The following is a 24,637-nucleotide window of genomic DNA, read 5'->3' as shown; positions in this document are numbered from 1 at the left end:
ATCCGGCGGGGAGCCGGGATGACGCGCGGGGCGGAGCGGGGCGGGACCCGCCGGAGCGCGGCCCCCAGCGCAGCGGCCCCCAGTCGGGCATCTCCACCGGCAGCGGCCTGGCGGCCCCTTCGCCTCCCGCAGCCGCTGCCAGAGCTCCGGCCGCCCCCACCGGAGGCGGCGCCGGCCCCGGCGGCCCCGGGCGCCCCGCGGCGCGGCTCCCTCCAATCGCGGGCCCGGGGCGGGGCCCAGCGGTGACATTGAGCGGCGCCCAGCGGGCCGAGGCAGCGCCATGTGGGGCCGCGCTGGTGAGTGAGGCGGGCAGGCAGGGAGGGAGGCGGGGAGAGACCGAGCCCGCGGCCGGGCCGGGGCTGCCGCCGCTTCGCCGCCTCCCCGGGAGCCCGAGCGGCCGGGCCCGGAGGCGGAGGGGCGGCCCCGGCCGGCGCTGCGGCGGGAGCGGAGCCGAGCGTGAGGGGCCGTGTGTGAGGGACTGTCCGAAACAGGGACAGGAGTGGGGCCGTGTCCGGGTGCTCCAAAGAGCTTGAAAAGGGGCCGGCTCCGTTGGGGGTGTCGCCCCTAAATGTAAATTCCTGGTTTTTCAGAGCGGGAGCGTGTTATTCCTCGAAAGTAAAGGGCCGTGGGAGAGACACCTTCCGACAGTATAACAAAGTAAAAATAGAACTAATTTTTTTATTTTTTAAAGTGCTCCTTTTGCCTTTCTGAGTTAGTTTGGTTGAGGTTTTTTTCCCGAACTTTTTTATTATATTAATTAATGCATTAGAAGCGCCTTCTTTGGAGTATGTGTTCGTATATAAGGTGCCCTGACGTTTTCTAATGCACTACAAAGTAGTTACCTCTCAGTGTAAATATTCTGCCTTTTTGATTTGACTCTGTCAATGCTTTTGGGATGTGACAGTGTTGGTAGAATGCTGGTGTGCAGTCCTCGAAATAGCACCATACTAAGTGCATCTAAAGCATATGTATAGATTAGTTTCTGGAAATTGTAATGTGTTTTAGAAATTGCTGGCAGGACATTATCTTGCTTTTGGTTTTTTTTCCTAAATTAGTTTAATTGCATTCACATTTTTCTATGTCAGATTACTGAGCAAGCTCAAGGCATACCTTATAAACAAGCTTTCATTTCTTTGGTGGGCTATTACAACTAAAACTGGTACTTCTTAGGTTCATTTGTACCTATTGGTTTTCTTTCTTTTTCTCCTCCTGTGTTAAAAAAAAAAACCAAAATGCTTCCATTTCAAAGCTGGTTTCTACTGCTCTGAGTTAAATTTGGCCTCTTTGCTTCCTCTGTTTTCTGTTCCAGATAGGGCTGTTAAACTGCTGGGAAGAAATATTCCCTTGGTTCTGAGGATGACCGAGGGAGTGGACCCGAAGATAAGCAGAAGGCTGTGTGTTAAACCCCAGCAAGACCTTCAGACAAAGAGTAAGAGTCTTTGATAAAGTCATGCAATGTTTCATGCTATGGAATACTCACATATCCATGCTGCAATCATCTGAACAGGAATTAGGCTGACACAGGTGGTCATATCCCTGATTTTGTGAGTGTTCTGGTCCCTAGACTGAAAAATGGAGCATTAAATTTGGTGAAGTCTTGTTTTCTAACAAAAAGCCAGGGGTCAATGTTTCCACTTGTGAGGGTCACACAGCATTCACTTTGTAGCAGATCACCAGAGCCTTATCTGGTGCACACTCCTACACTGAGGCTCCTCAGCTCTGCTCTGGAACTGCCTGTTCAGCCCCACTGTAAACTGTTCATGTTTAGGAATGCTGTGTGAGCTAAAAGACTTTTGCAGTTTTTCGGAGTGCAGCCAGCTCCAGCTGTTCCAAAAACTGAACGTGCCCTGCAGGGAAGAGTCTGAATTGTTCACATTCAAGGGTAGAGCTGGTCAGGGAAAGCTCAGGCCATGAAACGTTTTTTCACTGTATTTGGGACAGTTTCTGTGCTCCCTGTACCACAGGTTCCTTATGGCACACCTGTGCAGGAGAGAAGGAGCACACAGATGTGAAGCATTTGGCAGGACTCTGTGTTAAAAACATGGATCAGCTGCTCTGGGTAGGACAAAAGGTCTCCTTAAAAGTGTGATGTCTCCAGCAGGGCCAGCAAAGGAAGTCCCTTATGCTTTTGTGAAGTGGGAATGGTGACCTACAGCAAGAACCTAAGGAAGAGAATAGGAAGAGTAGGAAGAGAGTTCCTCTATACCACTGCCCCAGAGGTGGCATCTTGGTGTTTAATAATCCTCACTGGATTTCCCCCCCCCCCCCCCCCCACAAATTTGCCCAGTTTCCTGAAGCTGGATTGGATGTATTTTTAGCATCCACATTCTCTAAGAATGTGGACACTAAAATTCCCTAAGAATTTCTTCTCTAAGAAATTCCTCAGCTACAGACTTGCGTTTATTTTTTAACCCAATGTGCACTGATTTATAATCTGATTTTCCTTTATTCACTACCCCTTCCAAACCAAGACCTCATTATAATCCACACTCCCAATGTCTCTTGTAATGCTCTGCTGGGCTGAAGAGAGCTTCAGTCACTGCTTTCCAGGCCAAGGGGTCTCAGTCTGTGACACAGTTTCTCACATGGTGACCATTCCATACCTGTGCCTTTCACAAAGCTGGAGTCCCAGTTTTACACAGAGGCACAGTAATGCTATTGTGTTGGTCTGAGTTCCTGATCATTGACAGTTGTGCTGTTTTCCTTTCTGCCACTTGCCAAAACCACTGTGGGACCGCAAGGCCTTGCCCAGGCCTGGGTAATGATTTATAAGTGAGGGCAGAGTCTGTCACTTGTGTGTGAACTGGAATTGCTTCCTGCTTATGGACAAGGGAGTTCCCAGGCCAATTCATTGACTCTGGGTTCTAAAGCCCTGTGGCATTTTGGGCTCAGCCCTCTTCTTTATGTTTTTGAATAAGCTGGTGTTGTCAGCACACTGTATCCCCCCCACTCCCTAGGTAATTCATGAATCCATGAGGGAGAACATGGCCATACAGGATACTGCCTATTGTTTTAAAGGAAGAAGCTGTCTATCTTTGCACTTTGTTTCTCAGATTTTAATGGTGTTTTATATATGAAAAGCTTCCCCTGTTAGATTATGAATATTTTGTTTGTGGCCTTTGAAAGACTGACCTGAAAATTATGTGTCCAGTCTTTGCCTATGGTCATCTGTTTATTTATACCTTCAGATAAAATCTTGCACTGCCTGAAAAAGTAAACATTCTGTGATGCTATATTGGTTTTTGTTGTTATTGTGCAGCATGTTGACTTTTCTATAGCTGTTCCATTTGATTTCTTTTTTTAAACCTTATTTAAATGAAATAGAAAAACAGTACCTTAGGAACCTTAGATGCTGGAGCAGCTTCTGCATATTTAGACCTGCAGATAACAGAGGTTTTGAGAAGGATTTGGCTTTTCTAACACGGCTTCAGTTTCATCTATATTCACACATTTGTTAATCTGTGATACAGTTTCCATTCTCTAACCACTTCTAGCAATCACATTTAGAGTTCTGCCATGCTCACCTTAACTGGTTTTGTTACAGCTCTGCCCATCCAGCCTCTCTGACTGCTGGTTTTGGTGTTGTTTTGTCTTTGTGTGTTTTGTTGGGGTTTTTTTAGGTCGATCTGCTTCGGGAGTGCCTGGATACAGGCCTACACCCTGGGAGAGAAGGTTTTTGTTGTGGGCAGGCCATTACAAAAAGCCAGAGGATATTCCAGACACTGTCTCGTAAGTGTTGCTTTTGAAGCTCTGAAAAAGACTTTGTCTGTGCAGAAATAAGTTACTTGCATGCAACTCCAGAGTAACTTCTCTAAAAAGGAATGGGTTTGCACAGCTGAAAAACCTGACCCTGCTGTGTATGGTTTATCATCCTTGTAGATTAAATGACCTCAGCAATTCTCTTGTGCTAAGATAATGTATCCCTCTTGATTTTTTTTTTCCTTTTTTGCAAAGGGTTTATCAGTTGTTTCATTAGAAAACCATGTCACATCATTTCATCATTTCATTTTTACTCTTCTCTCACAATTAGAAAGCTTTTTTCAAACATTAGGGTGAGCTTTTTCTAGTGCTTTTCATTATATGTCAGTCTCTTGCGGTGGGAGTCTTTCATATAAAGCTGTAAAATAACTGAAACTCATTTAAGTATTTATTAATGAATACCTACAGGCCATGGGCCAACTTCCTTTACTGTTGGAATTTAAACTAACAAACAGTGTTAAGGCTCCCTAACTATATATAGTCAAAATTTCCCTGTTGCTGCTGAGTCCAAATGCCAAAAGCTTTGTCCCGTATGAAAAGTAGAAAATAAAATGTTCTGGTTTGCACACCAAAAATAAAGATCAAACTTATCAACAGTAGACAACTGTTAGTTTAAAAAACATTCCTAGTATAGTTATCTTTTAAAACATGCTCGTAATGCTTTTAAGGACATGTATTTATTTTAATTAAAAAGAAACGGTAAATCTTGCACTACTTGAGTAAGAAAATGATGTAGCTGCCCTCTTATATATTTTCTGTTTTTCTGGATGCACCACAGAGGAATTGAAAATCCACCCCTGTATCTAAATGTATCACAAGAATGAATTTTGGTAAAAGTGGAATCCTTCCATTTTGTATTGAATCATTTTTCTTAAAACTACATTTGAAATACATACAGGAGTAAATTATTAAAACTTACTATCACTTCAATATTTCTTGCATACCAAACACTTGTTATGAGTGTTTTTAAGAAAACAGAGTTAGCAAAGTGATTGATTTCAGTAGTTTATTGAAAGGACAAACCAACTTCTGATAAAAGCTGACCATTTCTGCAAGTGCATAGGGAATTCTTTTTATTTAGACAAATAATTCAGCCAAATCTGAGAAGACAATTGAGAACTATAAAAGCACAAAAACTTGTTTTCCTGTTCTGAGATTAATGAAGTAATTAATCTGAGATTAATTATGTGTTGTAAGGGCTTGTGCTATAACTCAGTAATCTTGTAAAATGTGGTGAAGCAACCCATTTATTAAACAAATGTTAAACTTAGCCACTGAACTGATTTAAAATGCAAGTTGTGTTTAGATATCTACCTTTTGCTCTTGTAAATTCTTAACACATCTAAGGTATTTCCAAAATTAACTAGCAAACCTTTTAAAATCCTACTGCTGTGCATTTCAGCTTAATTGCAGCCTGCACTCAAGGCTTTCACTGCAGATTATTAGCAGAAGCAGATAACCTGGATGCTAAAATTAACGTTAGTTTCATTGTAGATGGATGTGTTTGTTCCCTATGATCAGAAGTCTTGTACTCAAATCAATGCTCTGACAAAAACAAGAACAAAACTTCCCAGCTCTCAGGTCCTGTGTGATTTACCATGCTGAACTACCATGGATCCTGAAGTACCTTTTTTTTTTTTCCAAATGTAAGGGTCAAAATGTAGGAACAGATTCCATTTAACTTCCCAGTTCCATTAAATCCATTCTCCACATTAGTTTTGGGGTATAATTAACCTAGTTTGATGCATTTATTCTTTTCATTACACAGTGTTGGTGCTTCTCCGGTCTTCTGGAATTTTGTCATATGCCAAATATAATCAGTGAGAGTACCAGCCCTCCTTGAGAAGGGAGTTATCTGCCCTAAATTCTGCAAGGAGAGTTAAATATACAGGGTGTAGGTCTTTGGTTATTATGGAAAGCACTTGTAAAAAGCATTAATGCTTCACTGGCCCTTCTTGCATTGTTCTAACACAGACTGTAACCTGCTGTAACCAAGATGCCACTTGGGTAGAATGATCTTCAGAGTTAACTCAAGAAAATACGATCTTTTGGTTTTACTCTCTACACAGCTGGAAGGTGTCAATAACTGCTACTCTTCTGGTGGAAGACTTCTGATTTTTCAAAGATAACAGCAGAGTAGGCAACAGGTTTCCCAAAAGGATGGTGTAGGTATTGGTGTGGCTAGCTAAGTCCCCTAAAATTAAAAAAAAAAAAAAAAAAAATTAAAGAGCTCCTCTGTCTGGAGCTGATGTAGGAAAGCTTACAATGCTCCAAACCTCCTTAGTTTCTCAGGGAAGCAGATCCCTTTAGGATTGTTCACTCCAGCATGAGTGGGGACCACCAGTCTTTTACCACGTCCTGCTCAGAATGTCTGAGTGCTGCATTCAGCAGCCTGTGTGTCACTTATTGCACTTGCAAGTCCTGTAGCAGAGGAAGCACCTGCTGGCAAATAAGACTGCATCATAAATGAAACCACTGTGAAGTTCAGGCAGAAGAAATTGCAAAGCTGTGCTAATGCTTCCCTCTGCCCAAGGAACTCTCAACTGTTAAAACACCATATTTGGGGTTTTAGCAGACTTCTGCTATTGAGAGAAAAATGCATGTTTTACTCTGTTAAATACATCACAATTGTAATGCAGATGAGTTCTCCCTGGCTTTGCAGATATTGGAAGGTGGTGGTGAGAACAGAGGGAGCTGACAGTAAGAAAAATACAGTATTGGTTAAACCATTCCTCTCTTTTCCCTGTTCTTTCCACAATGAACAAACACACTTAAATCCTGCAGCCTTCCTCCTTTGCATTGCAGTCAAGGGGTCTGCAAAGGCAGTATTTAACAACAGAAAAAGCTAAGATTAAAAAGTTGGGTTTGTTTCCAGCTTTGAGAGGAATGCCTTTGTTACCATGTATCTCCCAAGGTACTCAGAGATCAGCCCTTCCTGTTGTAAAACTCTTTGCACAAAAGAGCCAAGTGCTGTTAGCATTGCAAAAACTACCAAGACAGCACACTAGGAGAAATTAAATAATTAGCCAAGTGAATTATTTGAGTCTCTGATAACAAATGTGTTCTTTTGTTCTTTCTTGAGGCTTGAGGCAGTGAGAGCAGCACAGTCCACCCTGCGTGTGAGGTTCAGCTATGTCATGATTGCCTTGACAATAGTGGGATGCATCACCATGGTGATCAGAGGGAAGCAGGTAAGCAAAGAATTTGGGCTGATGAGGGCAAATAAACCTTCATTTAAATATCTTAGTTCCTCTATGGATTTTTAATACTGTCTTGCTTTGGGGGTTTGGGGGTTTTTGTTTGTTTTGGGGTTCTTTGTCATTTTATCATTGAACAAAATTTTAACAAGTCCTCCTGGTTCCCCAGAAGTGACCTCATTGACTAATTCTCATCAGAAAAGGATGATGTCACCATTAAGATGCTTCCTTTAAACAAAACCCCCTGAGCCTAAAGCCTCTGTGTGGCAGAAGAGCTTTACTTGTTATGCTGCCTCTCTTCTGATGCCAATGCTCAGGTCTGGTTTCTGTGGGCTGCTGTGTTCTAGAGAAACCTTGCAAGTAGTGACAGTCTTACCCCAGCACTGTGAGCTACTGCGTGTCACCTGACATTTTGTATCAGAATTTGTCTATTACAATGAAAAGCACGCAGCACTCTGAAATGAAACAGTGGAAGGATTTTTCCTGGCTTTAACAGCAGAGATCAAACACTGATGATTCCCAGAGCATTTTCCTCTGTACTGGAGAAGTATGAATGCAAGTACCAGGAAGAGAGGACAGCTACTTTGGAATCCTTGTTTTCAAAGCAGCTGGAATTATTTATGTTTCCTGAGATGAGCTCAGCTGGCCAGAGAATGGTGCTAATAACGCCAAGATTAGAAGTTTGATCCCCCAGTGGGCCATTCAGTGAAGAGCTGGAATTGATGATCTATGTGGTCCCTTCCATCTCAAAATATTCTGAGTCTGTGATTATGTTTAACTTTTTATTTGTTTCTCTGTCTCATGAAAGTCAGATCAGCATTAAATACTGACCAGAAGCACAGAGTGTATCTGCTAGTGCCTTGAAAAAAGGGCTTAATTTATACCCAGAGAAGTAATTACTTTCAGCCAAAATAAACTCTCAATATTTTACTTTAACCCTCTTGGCTTCCTGGCATTAAAGCTGACAGAATTGTGCCTTGGTAAGGATAGGTCAGGTAAGTTATTGATTCAAGTTTCAACTCTGTGGTCCTTCAGGTGGTAACTGATGATGTTATTACATTGTAGGCTGTGAAAAGACATGAAACTCTTCTAAACATAAACCTGGAGAAGAAAGCCAAGTTGAGAGAAGAAGGTGCATCTGCTAAACCATAGAGGAGGAAATGAAGAGATCAAGGACTGGGGTAGAAAAGCCAAGTCCCTTTCAGCACTGATGGGAGGATACCATCACATCTGTCCTGTATGTTAGTTCTGTACACCCATGTCCAAGAAAGAATGAATATGCTGTCCTGTAGTCAATAAAACCAGAAATGCCTATTTGCTTTTCCTTATAACTGCCTCTTTCTTCCAAACTCTTTTCTTCATGGTTAGTGGGACAGGACACATGAGCACAGTGGATAAGCAATGTCATTGTTTCCCATGTGCTGTGCACCAGAGCATCTTTTAAAGTACTGCAGGACCTGTGCCTGCATTCTGGGTACCAATCCCCTGCAGCAAGTCTCATGTTCTTACCACTTACAGAAAGGTAACTAACACAAAAGAAGGGTCCATTTGATTTCCACTTGCACAAACAAGATACCTTCACTAGCCAGCCATCCACTATCACTGACTCTTTCAGGTTTCCTCAGCAAGAATGGAACTGTATTTGTGCTCTAATGGTACTGGCTACTTCAAATAATCCACATGTTCCTCTTTGTGCAAGACAGAACAATTATTAAGGGAGGCCTTGAGCCAAAACTTACTGTCTGACCTGCATTAACATCAGCAAAATGATCCTAAGGTATTAAAAAGCCTAATTCCTTGGTCTAGGTCCTGTTACTCTGCCTGCATTTGTTTAAGTGAGGGGTAACTTCGTGTGAAGAGCTGCCTGTCTTCAAGAAAATGAGGAAGGAGATGAAGAGTGAAACAGCATTCCAGAGAACCACAGTGTGGCAGCTGACACCTAAGAGTGGTCCCAGCAGAGCTGGCAATGAGATGAGGAAACAGATGACTGTTTTGAGGAATACTGAACAAGTGCTTCAACCTCTGTTGTCAGATTTACTATTTAGAGGCACATGAGTATGAGAAAGTCAATCAGACATTCTTGCTCTCTACTAAGCTCTTTATGAATCTCATTTAGATCTATATGTATTTTGCTCTTTTGTTCTTTAAATTGTTGTTTGTGCTTTCATCATACTAGGCCCACTTAGAGATCACCTGCCTCAAGAGTGCTATTTCTGCCACGCACTATTCATGTTGAAGAGCCCACAGCAACCAAGGGAAGTATTTTCCTTCCTCTTTTACCTTCATCTGGAAGGAAATGTAGATTGGAAGTGTCAGGACTGCTCAAAATGTTACTGCCCAGCACTGCCCTGCTGACTGGCCCTGGGGACTCCAAAACCAAAAGAGACACATCAGCTTAACAAAATTAGTTTGTGAACTTTCTCAGAGTGAGAGGGAGATTATTTTTGTTGCACCCCTAAAAATTAGCAGCATTGCTAAATAATTAAAAGCCCTACAAAAATGCAGGGTACGTCTTCACTAGCTGCTGCAATTCCATCTATGAATTGCATTTCTGAGTACCACAGTGAGATGGAACCTATCAGAAAAGCTGTGTAGTCAATCCCATCACAGAAGTCACAACCTTCAGGTGATACAATGACCTGTCATCAGATTCTCTGGCTGGAAAGGATCATAAGGACACTGTCAGTCAAGTAGAGCAGGACTGCACAGATTTGTCCACTTAATTAGCACTCAGTGCAAGCCATATTTAATTTCACTGCAGGTATGTGAACAGATTTTCCATGACAATTCTGGTTCTTTGCCACACCAGCAGGCACACAGGTGGGAACCAAACCAAAATCTTGCCCAATTACATGCCTGTGGTCATGGATGTACTAAATGATACCAAAAAGGAGAATGTGCATTTCAGGTTTCCTTGTGATGTATGCTTGGTGATGGCAAAGCTTAAAACTGCATCTCAAAAATATCACCCTTTCAACACACCTCTGAGTGCACTTTGTGAACAGAACTGGCAGGTACCTCTCCTAGTTTTGGAAATAAAACTATTTGGACTCATCGAGCTGGTAAAGTGCCAGCTCAAATAAAAATATGCAAAACACCACTTCAAAAGCAACACTTGAGAGCAGCAATAGTAACCAGTTTTTCATTTTACTTCAATTTCTATAAGCTTTATGCCATGTACACAAAAACTGAAGTCTGGTCCAGTGGTTTGACAAAAGCTCCACATATCCTTCTGTCACCCTGGTATCTCCACCATTTCAAAATCTGGCATAAAGACTCCACATCACTGCCCAACTTTGAGTTTTTTTCAGCTTCTGCAGAGGCTCAAGTCTCAAACCAAAGCCCAAGACAATGGGCTTTGTGTGGTCTCCAGCTTGCTCCCAAGCACTGCACTGTTTTCTTTGCAAGTAGCTGGGTACTAGAAAATGATGTAAATCTTTCTCAGCAAGGCAGTGAAAGGAACCACCTCTTTCCTGGTGTGATGGCTTCCAAGAAGCACTTCTGAACGGGGACAGTGGTTACAAAACCAGCACCTGCTTCTGGCCAAGGCAGCCAGTCCAGCTGATGGGAGAACTTAACAGCCTCAGATCACTGAGAGCTCACAGCTTCAGCCCAAAGCCTTTCAAGAGTGCACGATGGAAGGAACATACTAAGCCTGAAATGGTACCTCATTTTCTTTCCCCCCTTGGGCTTGGTCTGTAACACCATTCCCATTTATCCAGAAGAGTCCAGTTTATCAATCCTATACCATGTGCCTTATTGCTGTACCAGGTCCAGAGGCAACTGAAGCTTCCTAATGCAGCAAGCACCTGACAACTCCAACACTGCTTCAGTGGAACATGCAGGAGGCACAGCAGGACACAGCCATATCAGTACACAGACAGGTCTTGCTTATTTTTCTACTAAGACTCAGGCACCTGAAGAAAGACCTTCAAGTCTAAAATGGGCATGGGAGAGTACCAATGGTGGGTTGTGCCAATTTCCAGAAGCAAAAAAAAAAAACATACTGGAAGAGATGGGGGTTTACTTTAAGCTGACACAGAGATCCAAGTGCACAGAGGTAAGACAGCTGTTGTGGAAGACCCCAGAGAAGCAGAGAAGTGTATTGCCAGGAGCACTGTCACACATAGGACCATGTGGTGCAATCTAGCTCTTCAATAGTCTTGGGTGCTGACAGTAAAAAAGAAAAAGCAGGTCCAAGAACATGTAGGTCCAGGGTCATTGCCTTCTTCCCTTCTTCTAACATTAGGCACAGGGTCTTCAACCACCTGTGTTTGGTTGGCATCAAGGAACAAACAGGAATATGGGAACAGGCTGAAGTCTCTAGGCAGCAGTTCCCTCAAATGATACCTTCCCAGGAGCCCCAGGTGCTGGCCCTGGCTCAGTTACTGAGCTTTCAGTAACCTGCTCCATCATCCTCTGTACCCTCCTGAATCCAAGACACCAACCTTGCCTGCCATGTTCCACTGGGAACTTTACCAACAGAAAGAATGACGGCTCCTGTTTGCTGCCCAAACAAAACCACAACTTTAATTGCATTACAGATCTGTGTGCTGGACTGCTAGACAGCAATTCCAGGCAGCCCTGCATCTTCCTTTCTCTAACACCCAGTTTAAAACAGACATTGTTAAAATCTCAGTGCAGCGCTTCCACCTCCTTCCTGATGCTTCAAAAAAAATGCAATAAATTCTTATTACCAGCCTGTGGGGCATTTGGAAGACACTTAGACGGGATCTCCACAAGCAGACAGAAACCAATGCATGTATTTTAATATTGAAGAAAATATGAGACACTTTTCTGGTGTTACATGCTGCCTGACAAAGCTAAGAGAAGAACACAAGAACTCCAACAACTTCCTCACCTACCCTCTATATGAGACCATGCTGCCTCTTATTTAGACACAAAACAACAACAGATCATTCAAAACACAGCGTGACCTTCACAAAAGTGGCAGCTAGAGGCATTCTCTGAGATGGTCCCTATCTGAGCACATCCTTCAGGAGAGCAGAGAATACTGGTTTCAATTCTTCTAGCAGGGGACACAGCCAACAGAACTGTGTTAGGAAGCAGTGTTCAAGCAATATGATATAATGATCCTCATACTTTCACTGGCACTTGCCTCCAAAACAGAGTCCTTCATCTGTGGCCTGGCTGTTACTTACTAGATGGGTAACATTACACTACATGTTTGGCTCTGTTAAATGCAAGTAGTTTACTTGCCCTTGGCTTACCAAGTAATTCTGGTCAGTCTGTATCAGTGAGCTTTTCCTTTTATAATTCACAAGTCTGATCTCCCCTCTGTACCCACTTAATGTGCAGCCTTTGTTAGAAGTAGATTTTGTTTCTTTTCAACCTATTAATAAGGCTAAGTAAAGCAATGCCAAGAACTGGCTAAGTAAAGCAATGCCAAGAACTGGTTGCTGGAAGATCCTGATGGAAATACACTCAATTAAACACCATTTAAATTACATTGAGACCTATGAGTTAGCTGCATTTTAATCCATTTAATGTGTGCCATGTTGATTCTTCTATTGGTGTGGTTTTCACTCAAAATATTATGCAGTACCAGTCAAATGCCTTACACAGTCTAAGTATTTAGGACAACAATATTACCTGCGTCAACCAGGCCTGTCACTTCAAACAAACATACCAAGTTTAAAGATTATACTTATCTGCTCTGAATTCACATATCCATGGCAAAAGTAACAAATACTGGCCAGGCTCCTTACACAGGAAGGCACACCAGTCAGCTTAAATGGACTCTTTTTTTAATTCACTCACTTAGAGGCAATTGTCATTACTTTCTTGGGGGGCAGGGGAGGGAAACGCCAATGCACCACATTGTTTTCACTAGCCTGGAAGAGAAAACACTAATATATATAGATATATAGGTATGTATATATATACACACACTTTATGCGTGTGTGTATATATATGTGTGTGTGTGTATATATGTATATATACACGCTAGTGTATATATACACAGAATATACATATATGAATATACAGAATATATGCACACACACTTTGCTCAGATTTGTTTACAAAATATGTAGCATTTTTATACCATCCAATAAGAGGTACATGGTTTTAAACAAATCTTATAGAAATGACATGTTATTGGAAATTTACACGTAAAAAAATCCAGCACAAAAAAATCCAAAAGCTAAAACAAGATTTTGCTACTAATCAGTGCTTCTATCACCCTTCAAGAAAAGAGAAACACAGTTATTTATATGTGATGTAAAGGCAACATTGAGGGGTTTTTTTGCTTTTTTTAAATTAACCACCAAATTTAACCCCCTAAAATTACAAAGAATTGAAGTCCATTTACAGATCAAGTGCAGTAAACTAAATGTTCCTTCAGCACAAAGCAGCACTAGAGAAAATAACTGGGAGGAGGGAAAGTGGACGCCAACTGGCTTAGCTAGGGAGGCAGCAGGTGGCTTCTGCAGTGGCCACACAGGTCAGAGTCTCTATCCTGAAGCAGAGACAGAAGACTTTATTTAAATAATGGTCACACAGAGCTGATGTTCAGGCCTTTGCCTAGCTTCTTTCAGCAGTATGACAAGTGACTTATGTGGTTTTTATAACTCTGTATCCAATGGGCTGGTTTTGCTTTTGCAGTGGCTTATCACTGAGAGGAGCCATGAGGATCTTGAAGACAGTTCTGCCACAAACATTTACCACAGGTACGTGACGCTGCAGTTGCCAGTGGCGATTTTGAAATGTTTACACTGGACAAATGTGTGTTCCAAGCATCCAAAATGGCTTGAAAGAACATAGCCCGATGCAGGGGGGAGCGGACAGCCCAGGGAATCCGTTGCATTCTCCGAAATGGAACTGCCACTTTCAATCAGGCGGCATCTCCCCAGACGTGGTGAAGTTTGGTGCCAGTGTCAGCTGAACTCAGTGAGGAGTGGCTGGCCTTTGCATCAGAGCTGTGTGATCCAAGCAGGTTGCAGAGTCAAGAACATGCTGCTAGCAGAAGGGCAGTCTCCAGCTGCGTGCGGCAGCTGCCATGCAGTCAACGATGCCTTACAGATGTCACCTGGAGGAACCATGCGTTCCATGCTAATTCACCTGAAGTCTCATCAACAGCAAAAGGGAAAAGTGAAATGAGAAGGCCAGGTGGATCCAGATGTAATAGTACTATCCTGTGAATGTAGTGTCATTTCAGTTAAATAAGGGCCTTGGCCAGGAGGACTATATTCCATCAGGTGAGCTGGAGAGGAAGCTCTTGTCTCGTGAAAATGAAAAGGAGATCTAACACTCCAAGTTTTACAAATTAAGAATTCTGTATTCAGAAGTTAACTTTTCAGAAGACAAATCTGTTCAAGTCACGCTGTGTAAAAATGTAAAGAGGCAGACAGGAACTTTTCAGCCATAACTAGAATACCAGGGACCAGACTCTGGAACATGGAGCCAGAAAGGGCTTGATCTTAAAGGAAGGCCCGGCTGGATCATACTGTGCTGGCAAGCAGAAGTGGGGGCAGTTTCTCCATTCTAGAAGCTGTTTTGGAAAGTCGTTTCTGGGGAGGTGTTAAGAGTAACCTATTCACAGGCTCTTTTTTTGTGGATGGAGAGGAAAAACTGGAAAGGTATACAAATCTCCACAGTGGTCTGCAATCCAACTTGGGAGCTCAGTGTTGAGACGGGATGGGGCCGGATGTGTTCAGTATTCCTAAGAACCACAAAACATGTCCATTGCAGCCTGTTGTTGCAGGGGCCAGAGAACTTACTCCATTGTTTGTAACATGTTCCTCATGCCAATAACCCCAGCTGGCACATACAGCAAGGTAGGTAGGACGCGTGTGAAGGTTTAACGCATCTCTCGCAGCCGTCCAAAGAGGCATCCAGGGGAGAACATGAGGGATGAATTCAGCTACGTTCTCAGAAAGGCTGAATGTCTCCCTGGACTGCAGGCACACTCTGCAGCAAGTACAAGAGAAAGGCAGCCTTCTCTTGGATGCCAGGAGTGGGGGGCCAAGTGGAGGAGGGATTACTTTCCTGTAATAGGAACAGGGAATATCTCAAAGTATAGAAAGGTGCCTCAACTCCACAAAGATGACAGTGGAGAGATTCAGAATCTAGAGGAGAAGGGTGATTCTGGCGACCCCTTGCCAAAGAGGGGACATCCTGCCACGGAGAGCCAAAAGTTTTCCAGACGTATGTAAGAGCATGTGCACAAGGCAAGCGAATGAGCGCAAACAGGGTTATGGAAAACATTGAGAGAATCACTCCACGGGTGGCTTGTGGCTCGACAACAGGATTGGCTAGGTAGAGGAGCACACAGCACAGGGGCACCTCAAAGCTGGAAGCCTTCCATGGGAGCCTCACACTGCTGGAAGATGTATTGTTGCTGGTTGATATCCACTTGTGGGGCAATGCTGCTGTCTTCATCTTCTGTTCCAAAGTAGTGCTCAATCAGATCAAAGGCCTTCTGATAAATCTCTTGATTCTCATGGCTCTGCAGGAATTCAATCTTGTCCAGGCCTGCAGACAAAAGCAGTACATAAAAGTTACAGCTCAGTCAAAGGATATGACCATGATAATTTTCAGTCTGTTTCATTATTCTCTCCCACCTTCAGAAAGAACAGGCTCCTCTGTGGAGACCTGCATCCAACTTGTACTCTCCAGAACCAAGGAAAGCCAGTTTGAACTACAGAGATCTCTGTAACTGCGTTATGCGTTTCGTACCTTCTGTCTGCCTTTACCCTTTCACTCAAAAATTAAATCAACAAGCTTGAATGGGTAAAGAACAAGGCCTCAAACTCTAAGACTTTTTCTGAAGAGACTTTTAGGGCCATATTTCCTGAAAGCATGTTTACAGTGCTTTCTTTATGAAGACTTGACTACAGAATCACCTACATGTAAGCTGAAATAAACTTCTGATAATCATCTAGTCCAACCTGCAGCCCATCCCAGCAGTACTAATCAACACCAGATAAGATCTGATGTGCCTAGACAAGTATTCCAAACTTCCAAGGATGGAGACTCCATTTCCTAACCTGTATAGTATGTATGTATACAACGCAGTTAAACTCAGACAACCAGTTTTTGGGCAGGCTTTAAAGGACATGGGCAAACTCAAGCCTTGAAGTCAGATACAAAGAAAAATAATACAGCAGGGAATTATGCTATAATGAAACGCAAATGTTAGCAATTCTAGTAAATTTCTACTGCTGGAAATTGTAGTGGTTTTCTTCTAACACCTTTTGTTCTGTATGAATCAAGAAAAGAAGATCTGTACATTTTTCTCCAATTGATACACAGACAAAGATAATGTAGAAGATGGAGTACTCTGGAGACTTATCAAAGAACAGATTATTTTCAGTACCAGTGATAAGGGAACTAACAGAACCAGGCCTGCTGAGGCTCCAATGAGTTTGTGGCTATGTCAGCATCCCCAGATTTCCCCAGGTGTTTTGCCCATACCATACGCTTCTTCAATAAGAGCGCAGTAAGGATTAATGCCGCTGCCGCTGCGTTTGGACTCCTGCTCTCCAAGCCTCAGGATGTTCTCCAGCCCATTCAGAGCTACTTGCACAATCTTGGAGTCCATTACTGTCAGGAGGTCACAGAGTGGTTTGATGCATCCCAGTTCTACTAAGTACCTGAAAAATATCACATGGATCCCAGTAAATTGTCTGCAAAATTATAATTGGTGTAGGCATTTAAGCACTTAGTATGAAGGTCAAACAAATCAAAACAATCAATCAGATGAAGTATCAACTTGACTGGAAAAATTAGAGAAAGTAAAGACATCTATTTCTATCTAGTCAATTCTGCTGAAACAATGAAAATAACTTTAAAATCCTTTCTCTGTCTCACTTTCTCCATATAGCTCTGAAATAATAATTTATTTTTTGTACCATAAACTATATTTCTATAATGGTAACTTTTAAATATTTTCTATAAAGAGCAATTAGATTAATTTAACATGCTTGTGAAGTCTTTATTTTATACAAAACTGCATATAAGCATAATGTACCCGTATAAGCGAAACAGGAGAAACAATGCACGTGATGCCACTGTCCAAGGGGCTGAGCTATTCCCGTCCAGACTGTTACTGCACTCTGCCACACTCTACACCCCTCAGAAGTTAGTTTAAAAGCTGCATTTAGGTTTTTTTTCACATAAGACAAATGGTATAATTATGTAAATAAGTATTACAGCTGAAATACTTTTATGATTTCTCCCTGAAGGAATGAAAGGCCCATTCATAACAAGGCCATGGTCTCTCTGGATACAGCACTGAAAGCACAGTGAAAGCTGTCTCAGTTTTGAGGCTGATTGTTTTCTTGCACAAACACTAACTCAGCCTATTGCATTGAAAGATTTAAAGCACTTCATACTTGATCTGTTCAGCAGAGCCTCCCGATGTCGCGTTTGTGATTGCCCAAGCAGCTTCCTTCCTTGTCCGAAACTCGGCCGTTTGCAAAATATTTATAAGAGCTGGGAAGATATGGGCGTCTATGACTGTCTGCAAAAACAAATGACATGGCAGGGTCATAATAAAAATTAAAAATAACTTCTTTGCCCTGAGTTAATGTGCATGCCCAACATAACACATTAAACAATGAAATGTCACTTTATCAAACATCAAAACTGATAAATCAGTTTTCAGCTTTACGTTCAAAACCTTAGTTATTGCTGTGGTCTGTTCTCATTCAAAACTCATTCAAAAACACATTCAGACTCTAGTGACTGCCATATCTAATGAGTTACTTAATCATACCCTGACAACAAAAGAACGCCATAGTTCCCCTATTTTTCCAGGTAGTAAAACTCTCAGCTATTAAATCAGTAAACCATTAAGTCATTAAGATCCCTTAACTTCATAGGCCTCTATGCCATTATACATTTCCAGTGCACAAGACAACAGAGCAAACTTGCTCATGTAAGAACTGCTCAAAACAAGCAACCTCCTGATGAAAAGACAAAGCATTGATGGTTTGGCAGTAGGGTTCTCCTGCTTAGCTCAACAAAGTGATAGAAGCTAATGAACATTTGAGCAGCAACTTAAAGTTTCTGGTAACTCCTTCTGAAAACAGCCTTTTGCAATAAGATGACAATTAAACCAGTTTTGCTATATACCTATGACAAGGATTTGAAACATTTTGATAAGGATCATTCAACCAAGCAAGATCTCAGGAATACTTTTTTAATCTACCACTTTACAAGCAAAAGTCATCACAGAACTAACAAAGGGAAATCCAAAGAAAGCCAAAAATATCCTTTGCACAAAGCTCTGCAGAAGAAAACAGATTACATAGAGCAAAAAGCTACAGTCAATTTAGTGTGAATAGCTAACCTGGTAAAAATAAAACAATTGTTTGCTATTTCTTTTATCCTTCCTGTTTGTCTGAGTATCCACACTGCTTCTGCTTTGTAAATCCATACAAACTCTTAGTTGTACCACCCAACAGGCCCACAAACACTGTCTCCTACTCTAAAGAATCCCCACTTCTGATACAGCAATCTGGGGTCCTCAAGGAAAACTATTATCTTCATCACGCCACGTTATAATGCATTTGTACATTGCCAAGAATATTTGAAAAAGTATCCTTAACTGAAATTTTACAACATGACTGCTGAAAGTGATTGGTCATAAACAGGAGCCAGCTATCTAAAAAAATCAAAAAAGATAAAAGGAAGTATCTTTAAAAAGAGATGCATTTTACCCCCTCATGTATTTTACTGCAAAAAAATCCAATTAATTTGTGAAATTATCACTGTAGGGTATTTGGAACATGAGAGCATCTGCTTCATTAAGGTTATCAGATCAAGGACCTTTCCAGCTTGAAGGCAGATACAAATAACAGGAAAGTAATAAATAAAACACTCAGTGACACAAACCCGATAGACAAGGGATAAGGAAATAATCACAAAGAATAAAAGGGTTCAGTCACTAATTAATAGGTCATTAAGAAACTAGAGGCAGAGAGCCAGCCTGGACTTTATAGCTGATGACAGGGACAAGTGCATGTTGCAGCTTGAATTGCTGCTAGCAAAGTCCAGGGTAAAGAAGCAAAAAAGGCTTTTGCATAACATCCATAGATGTTTAATTCAGCCGCGCTGTGAGATGTTCTCCTCTCTGACATGCACTCCCCCCCAGGGTCCCACCCTCTCCCCCCAGGGGCCTCCAAGCTGACCTTGGTCTCCAGGCAGTATCAAGGTGAGGCCCAATCAAGGAAAAGGGAGGGAGAGCCTCAGGAGCACCTATATTCAGGCATAGGAACAGGGGAAGGAGCCAAGGGGGTGTAACTTAGGAGAAGCCCCTCCAGGGCCTCCACAAGTGCAACTGTGCAAAACTTAATAACAAATCTTTCCTTAACTATTTTACCACATAACCCCTCTCTCTGTCCCACCTGAGCACTGTAAAGGTTAGGTGCTAGCAACTGAGCACAACTCACTTTGGGCCAGGAACTGGACCAGATCTCAGGAGAACCCCTTGTGTCTGTGGGGCCAGCAGCTGCAGTGGGTGGGGGTGTCTCAGCAGCAAAACAGGCCATGAAATCAGGTCCCATAAAACGTGAATTTGGGGGCAGCAACTGGTGTCAGGTCTTGGATGAAAGGGTCACCTGCAACTGGAGCAGGTGAAGGTCTCAGCATCAACCACTGGGGCAGGATCACAGCCCATAGGGCCCATGTGCCTGGATGCCAGCTACTAGAGGGACTGGGGCAAAGCTTAATGAAGATCCCAGCACCTCAGCTGCAAAGGAACTGCAGGTCACACAACCCATGTGCCTGGGCACCTGCCGTGTGTGGTGGGGGAATTTATGTTATCCCCAAAAGCAGTGGTGGGCATGGAAGACCACAGTGTACTTAGATTGCTGGCAAACTGACTGAATGGCAACTGGGAGGTCCAGGATCCAGGCATGGACAGAGGGTTTGTGCTGATATTCAGTGGCTCTGCAAGCCTGGAGATGCCCAAGACAAATGTGTTCGTTGGTTTGCCAGCGAGACTCAAGCTGAACCAGCCAGTGAGCAGAACCAAGCACAGGGAGCCAAGAAAGCTCCTGATGCAGCCATGGACAGCAGCTGAGCAGAGAACCCACACTGGTACTGGAGATATCTGTGACTGTGCACCTAGAGAGTGACAGCAAAGTGTTTTTACCAGTGAACTTCAGTTCTCATCAGATGGAGAGGAGAAAGGGAACTTGTCAGTCTACACTTGGCTTTATGTGAGTCCAGAGAATTCTATACAAGGGTGTTGGTTGAGGCAGAAGCCCTAAGAAGAATAATGTGTTCCAGGATGTCAAGCACTGCCTACTGAAAGATCTTGATACAGATCTAGGATAGGGATATTTGAGGGCATTAGGATTTTACTATTGTGGAAAAAAACAAGTAAAAAAATATCTCATTATCACTTCTTAAATCCTCTCCCCAACACAATCCTTTTACAGGAGATTCATTTCCTTAGAAAGTGTATTCTCAAAACCAACTTCTATAATAAATACTAAAATCAGAGTATGTTACATGATAGTGTGCAACTACATGAGCACACTTTATCTGACAGGCAGTAACTAACACTTGAGTCTTCTTACTGCCAAAAAAAAGTTACCTTAAAAGGTTTCAACTTAAAACTTGTAAAATAGTAAGACAATTCCAAAATAAAGGGAACTAGCAACAGCAGGGCAATTAAGTGGGGGAAACACAAAAGATTGTTACTGTTTTTCTTCAGGCTCAATCAACTTTGAACTCATTGCTTCAGTGCCTGAATGCTTCAGTTCAGTGGGTAAAATTACTCTTCTTGAGAGTGGAGAAATACACACTTGAGCCCTCAGAAAGAACTGAATCCAGATCTCCCATCTCTTGGCTGAGTGTTCTTATCTCTATTTCTATTGTGTAAAAGGCTATGGGGACCTTGCTTCGTTTCTGCTCTACAATGAAATTGGCTATCTTCACCCAAGCAGAACAAGTTAAAGCACCACAATGAATCACAGCCTCTCATAAGGCACTTCTCTGAAAGAGACTGACTCAAGAGAGATCATTACCAGTCAATATACTTTTATGTTTTCTGCTGCCTGACACGCAATTTAAGTGTTGCCATCTCACCCTAGCATGAGTCTGAGTGAAAGGTTCTCAACTCTCCCCCCCTGTAACACCACAAAGCTTTTCCACTAGCAGCCTCTCAAACAATTGAAACTCTAAGAGCTCCGGTTTAAGAAAAAAAAAACACATTAACTAGGTGAGAAAATGATCTGCTTTAACCTTAATATCTTTGCTAGATTTCAAAAGTCTAGTTAAGCTCAGCAAGGGAGGAAACAATAAAGTACCAATGCAGAATAAGTGCTAGGCACCATCTATGATTTGCAGCCTATGATTTACACCCTATGATTTGCAGCCTGCCCACAGCAGTTACACTTGAAAGCACACTAGAATGCCTAAGGATTCCCATCTCTATGATATTTTATGGGGGAACAACAGTTACTGTGGAAACAGGTCATGTTTCCCTTTCAGGTAAACTTCTTTTAAGTAATAAAACAGTAAATGCTAAAACAGAATTTGATTTAGTGGTGGGGGGGGGGTGTTTTTTAAGAAAAGCAAGCCTCAGGCAGAGCAAATCCCTAAAGAACTGTGGCAGGATGAGGCACTTAAAACTTCTAAGGACTTAGACTGGCTTAATTCAAATTACTTTACTTTTTAGCATTCCTATAATGTGTGTGCCTGACATGGAAGTGTGTTTGAGACTAAAGAAGTGTAGTGCATAGAAAATGCTCAGGATAAGTATAGCTTTCAAACAAAAGGAAGAGAGTTAAGGGATTTCTGTTCAACAAGAATTTGAAAAACATGAAAGAAATAAAAATGTTTTAGGCTGCCACTACTAGGCACAGAGGTGCTATCTACAAAATGCATTAGAAATCTCTTTTTTGCACAATAGGCAATCCAAAGCCCATCCTTTAATACATTAAACTAACACTGACATTTTTGCCCAGCTGCATCCATTGGTATTTGTTGGAACTGAACCCCATCTGGAGTTGTAATTACAAGTCTTTCTGAAAATCAAAACTGATTTTTAACTGAAATTGAATTTTAATTGAAATATGAACTTTCAAACTTAATTTCTAATGCTCAGTACTTCAGCAAACCTGACGCTCACTTCTTAAGTGTCAACTTTTCTATGTTTGGTTTGGGGTGTGTATGTTGTTTTGGTTTGGGGTGGTTTTTTTAATAGTTGGTATCCCAGCAGTGTAGTCCTCTAGGCTCTAGGAGGGTTGCCTGTTTCTTGGAAACACTCCACCTGTCTTATTTTAATCAAGTTTCTTCACTTCACAAGATTGGATTTTTAAAGAGTGAAGCTAGATTACAAAAATGAATTTTTCATTACACCTGCATGGATGATTAATCGAAATATGTTGTTAGTTGTTGCTAGGGAGGTCTTCAGCCATAGTATATTAAATTCTTATTTTGAGCCCTGTGAGAATCTGCTTCTCCCCCTTTGGATTCCCACATCTAAATCACTTGTGATATGCAAACACACACACACATTTAGTGTGCACATGCTGGCACCACATTCCCACATATCATTCATCACATAAATGTGAAAGCAAATAAGTCTTAGACTGTGATATTTTTCCTGCTCCTGCAACCTCTCACATTACCTTTAACAAATCAAAAAACAGTCACCATATAATTGGCAGCTGTAAATACAGCCCTACTGCTCTGATCTCCCCCTCCTGGCAGGAAATTTTAGTTCTCAGTGACTTCTTTTCCAGTTACCTTGTTTATTTATTCAATTTACAACTGCTTCATAAAAAACTTAGCAAATATTTGTAAGGTGAAACTACTTCACACTATGGCATGGGTACAAAGAACACTGCCTTTCTAGAGTCAGAGAGGAAGCACCTCAGATCTCAGTTCTAATGAACCTTTATGTTGTTGACACAGACACCTAAGCCTATCCTCCAAGCTGTGTTTGAAGCAAACTTCTAGCCAGTTTACACAAGGCTGTTATTGCCATCAGGAAGAACCTACAGTATAACGAGCAGCACCTTGTTGAGCTCTCTCCTGCTTTTAGGATCGGTCAATCTTAAAAAAACCAAAACAAAGAAAGAAAAAACCAAACAGACCAACCAGCCTCCCAAAGGCAGTAACACAGCACTGACTGCTGTGGGTTTCAGCCACAATACAGAAATTAAAGGTACTCTAGCTCTGCTGCCCTCAATGTGGTATAAGGTATGCAGAAGCCTGAAAGTAGATTTTGTACTTAAACACAAAGTCAAACCTGAAAGAGATTAATCTTTGACTTTCTCTAGTCTGCAAACTAATATGACCTTGTCAGCAATGCAGTATTTTGCTCTTAATGAATATACTTCTTAAAGTTCTACTACCACAAACAGCATTATAAGATTCTTAGGTTACTTATGCCAACTATGACATAAGCTAAACACACTGTATATTTAAGGTAACTTGATGCCTGTATAAACCACAGCTCTGTGTGAATCATGTAACTTCTTTTCCATGTCCCCAGCACTGCTTTTGGAGTGGTCTCCAGTGGTCTTTTTGGAGAAGAGCCTCTGAAAAACCTGAGCTTGTAACTTTTACCACATTTTGTAAAAATGCATTTCATTCCAGAGTTTTTAAAACTGACACAAAATATATCATTTGCTACATTTGCCCATGTCACTCTTCTGCAAAGTTAAGAAACTCTGGAGGAGGAAAAATAGGGCACAGATCCTGTGGCTACCATGCCTACCCATACTCAGACTTCCAGATGTTCTTGTGAAAATTTAAGGTATGTTAGAAAAGAAGTGAGAAGTTTCTTAACCTGTCAAGAGCAGAGAACTCCTATGATGTCTTCACTGTCAGACATGGAGGATTGTGTCTGATGTACTGCCCTCCACAGCTTTTCAACGGGTTGCGGAGTTAAGGCACAGAACATTTTCTGAGATATGTGATAGCCTTTCATACCCTTCAGAAGGGTCCACAGTCAGGATTAAGCTTCAGTTGTGCAGTTCTCCTTCTGACTCCCAGGAAGATGTAGTTCCCCTTCTCCCTGACTGGGGAAGCTATCCACTGAAGTACAGCAAAGCTGTATACAAACTAGGAAATTAACAAACAAAAACTATACTTAGTGACAATCACGACTGCATCAGGATATACACATCCACCCCAAACCTTGAAAGCACAGAAATAGAGGGGAAAGACTGCTGCATTCCACCACACTTTTCTGTTGCCTAGGCACTGTTGATAACACACTCTGAAAGGCTTTCACTTCACCTTTGGTGGGGGAAAAACGCCACACTTCCTGTGCTTTAGTAAGAGCCACCAAAGAAAGTTCAGCACACACTTCCACACATTTCATGCATGTTAATTTACATTGCCTTAACGCTAGAAAGAGTTTAGTTTTTGTGTTGGAGTGCAAATCTAATAGTGATAGGCTGCTGCCTTATCTTTTAGAAAGGGCAGTGAAAGCCTTTGGAGTGTGCTACCAAACAGCATCGGAGGCAGTATGAAAGTGGAGATGAATATAAAAGTCCTTCCCTCTGACTTTATATTTCTATACTTTACAGTGGGTGGATGGAGGGAGTGTAACCCAATGCAATCTTAGACAACACTAAATATAGTTCTGTCTGTTAATATTGCTTAGGTAAAATACCTATTAGATTCATCAAAACATTTTAATGTCTTCGTGGTGTGCAGAAGGGATTGCTAGATTATGGCTTGAGCAC

The 24,637-nt window shown here is 41.9% G+C and overlaps 2 protein-coding genes across 2 annotated transcripts in view; one reads left to right on the top strand and one right to left on the bottom strand.

The window, feature by feature from the left end:
* The first annotated feature begins 187 nt into the window (after positions 1 to 187).
* On the top strand, positions 188 to 8,277 carry FAM162A (family with sequence similarity 162 member A). The gene is made up of 5 exons (XM_054269920.1): positions 188 to 296; positions 1,310 to 1,429; positions 3,621 to 3,729; positions 6,842 to 6,950; positions 8,022 to 8,277. Exons 1-5 carry the CDS (start codon positions 281 to 283, stop codon positions 8,106 to 8,108), a joined length of 441 nt encoding a protein of 146 aa, XP_054125895.1. The 5' UTR covers positions 188 to 280; the 3' UTR covers positions 8,109 to 8,277.
* A 4,073-nt stretch (positions 8,278 to 12,350) lies between these two features.
* The window catches only part of KPNA1 (karyopherin subunit alpha 1), a 50,883-nt gene continuing 38,596 nt past the window's right edge, over positions 12,351 to 24,637 (bottom strand). The window contains exons 12-14 of the mRNA XM_054269879.1: positions 17,315 to 17,442; positions 16,395 to 16,573; positions 12,351 to 15,452 (exon numbers count right to left, since the gene is read on the bottom strand). Of these exons, the coding sequence (XP_054125854.1) occupies positions 15,265 to 15,452; positions 16,395 to 16,573; positions 17,315 to 17,442 (495 nt within the window). The 3' untranslated portion in view covers positions 12,351 to 15,264. The remainder of the gene's footprint in view (positions 15,453 to 16,394; positions 16,574 to 17,314; positions 17,443 to 24,637) is intronic.

Source organism: Melozone crissalis, unplaced genomic scaffold (genome assembly GCF_028551555.1).
Source record: "Melozone crissalis strain CALT ecotype California unplaced genomic scaffold, PUWL_Pcris_2 ptg000008l_1, whole genome shotgun sequence".
Taxonomy (NCBI): Eukaryota; Metazoa; Chordata; class Aves; order Passeriformes; family Passerellidae; genus Melozone; species Melozone crissalis.
This window is presented reverse-complemented; position numbering and strand designations above follow the sequence as displayed.

Bases quoted from the DNA above. Each gene is read 5' to 3' on its own strand.
- FAM162A (XM_054269920.1), top strand. The intron at 1,430-3,620 runs GTAAGAGTCTTT...GGGTTTTTTTAG, and splicing joins GCAAGACCTTCAGACAAAGA to GTCGATCTGCTTCGGGAGTG. The intron at 3,730-6,841 runs GTAAGTGTTGCT...TTCTTTCTTGAG, and splicing joins GATATTCCAGACACTGTCTC to GCTTGAGGCAGTGAGAGCAG.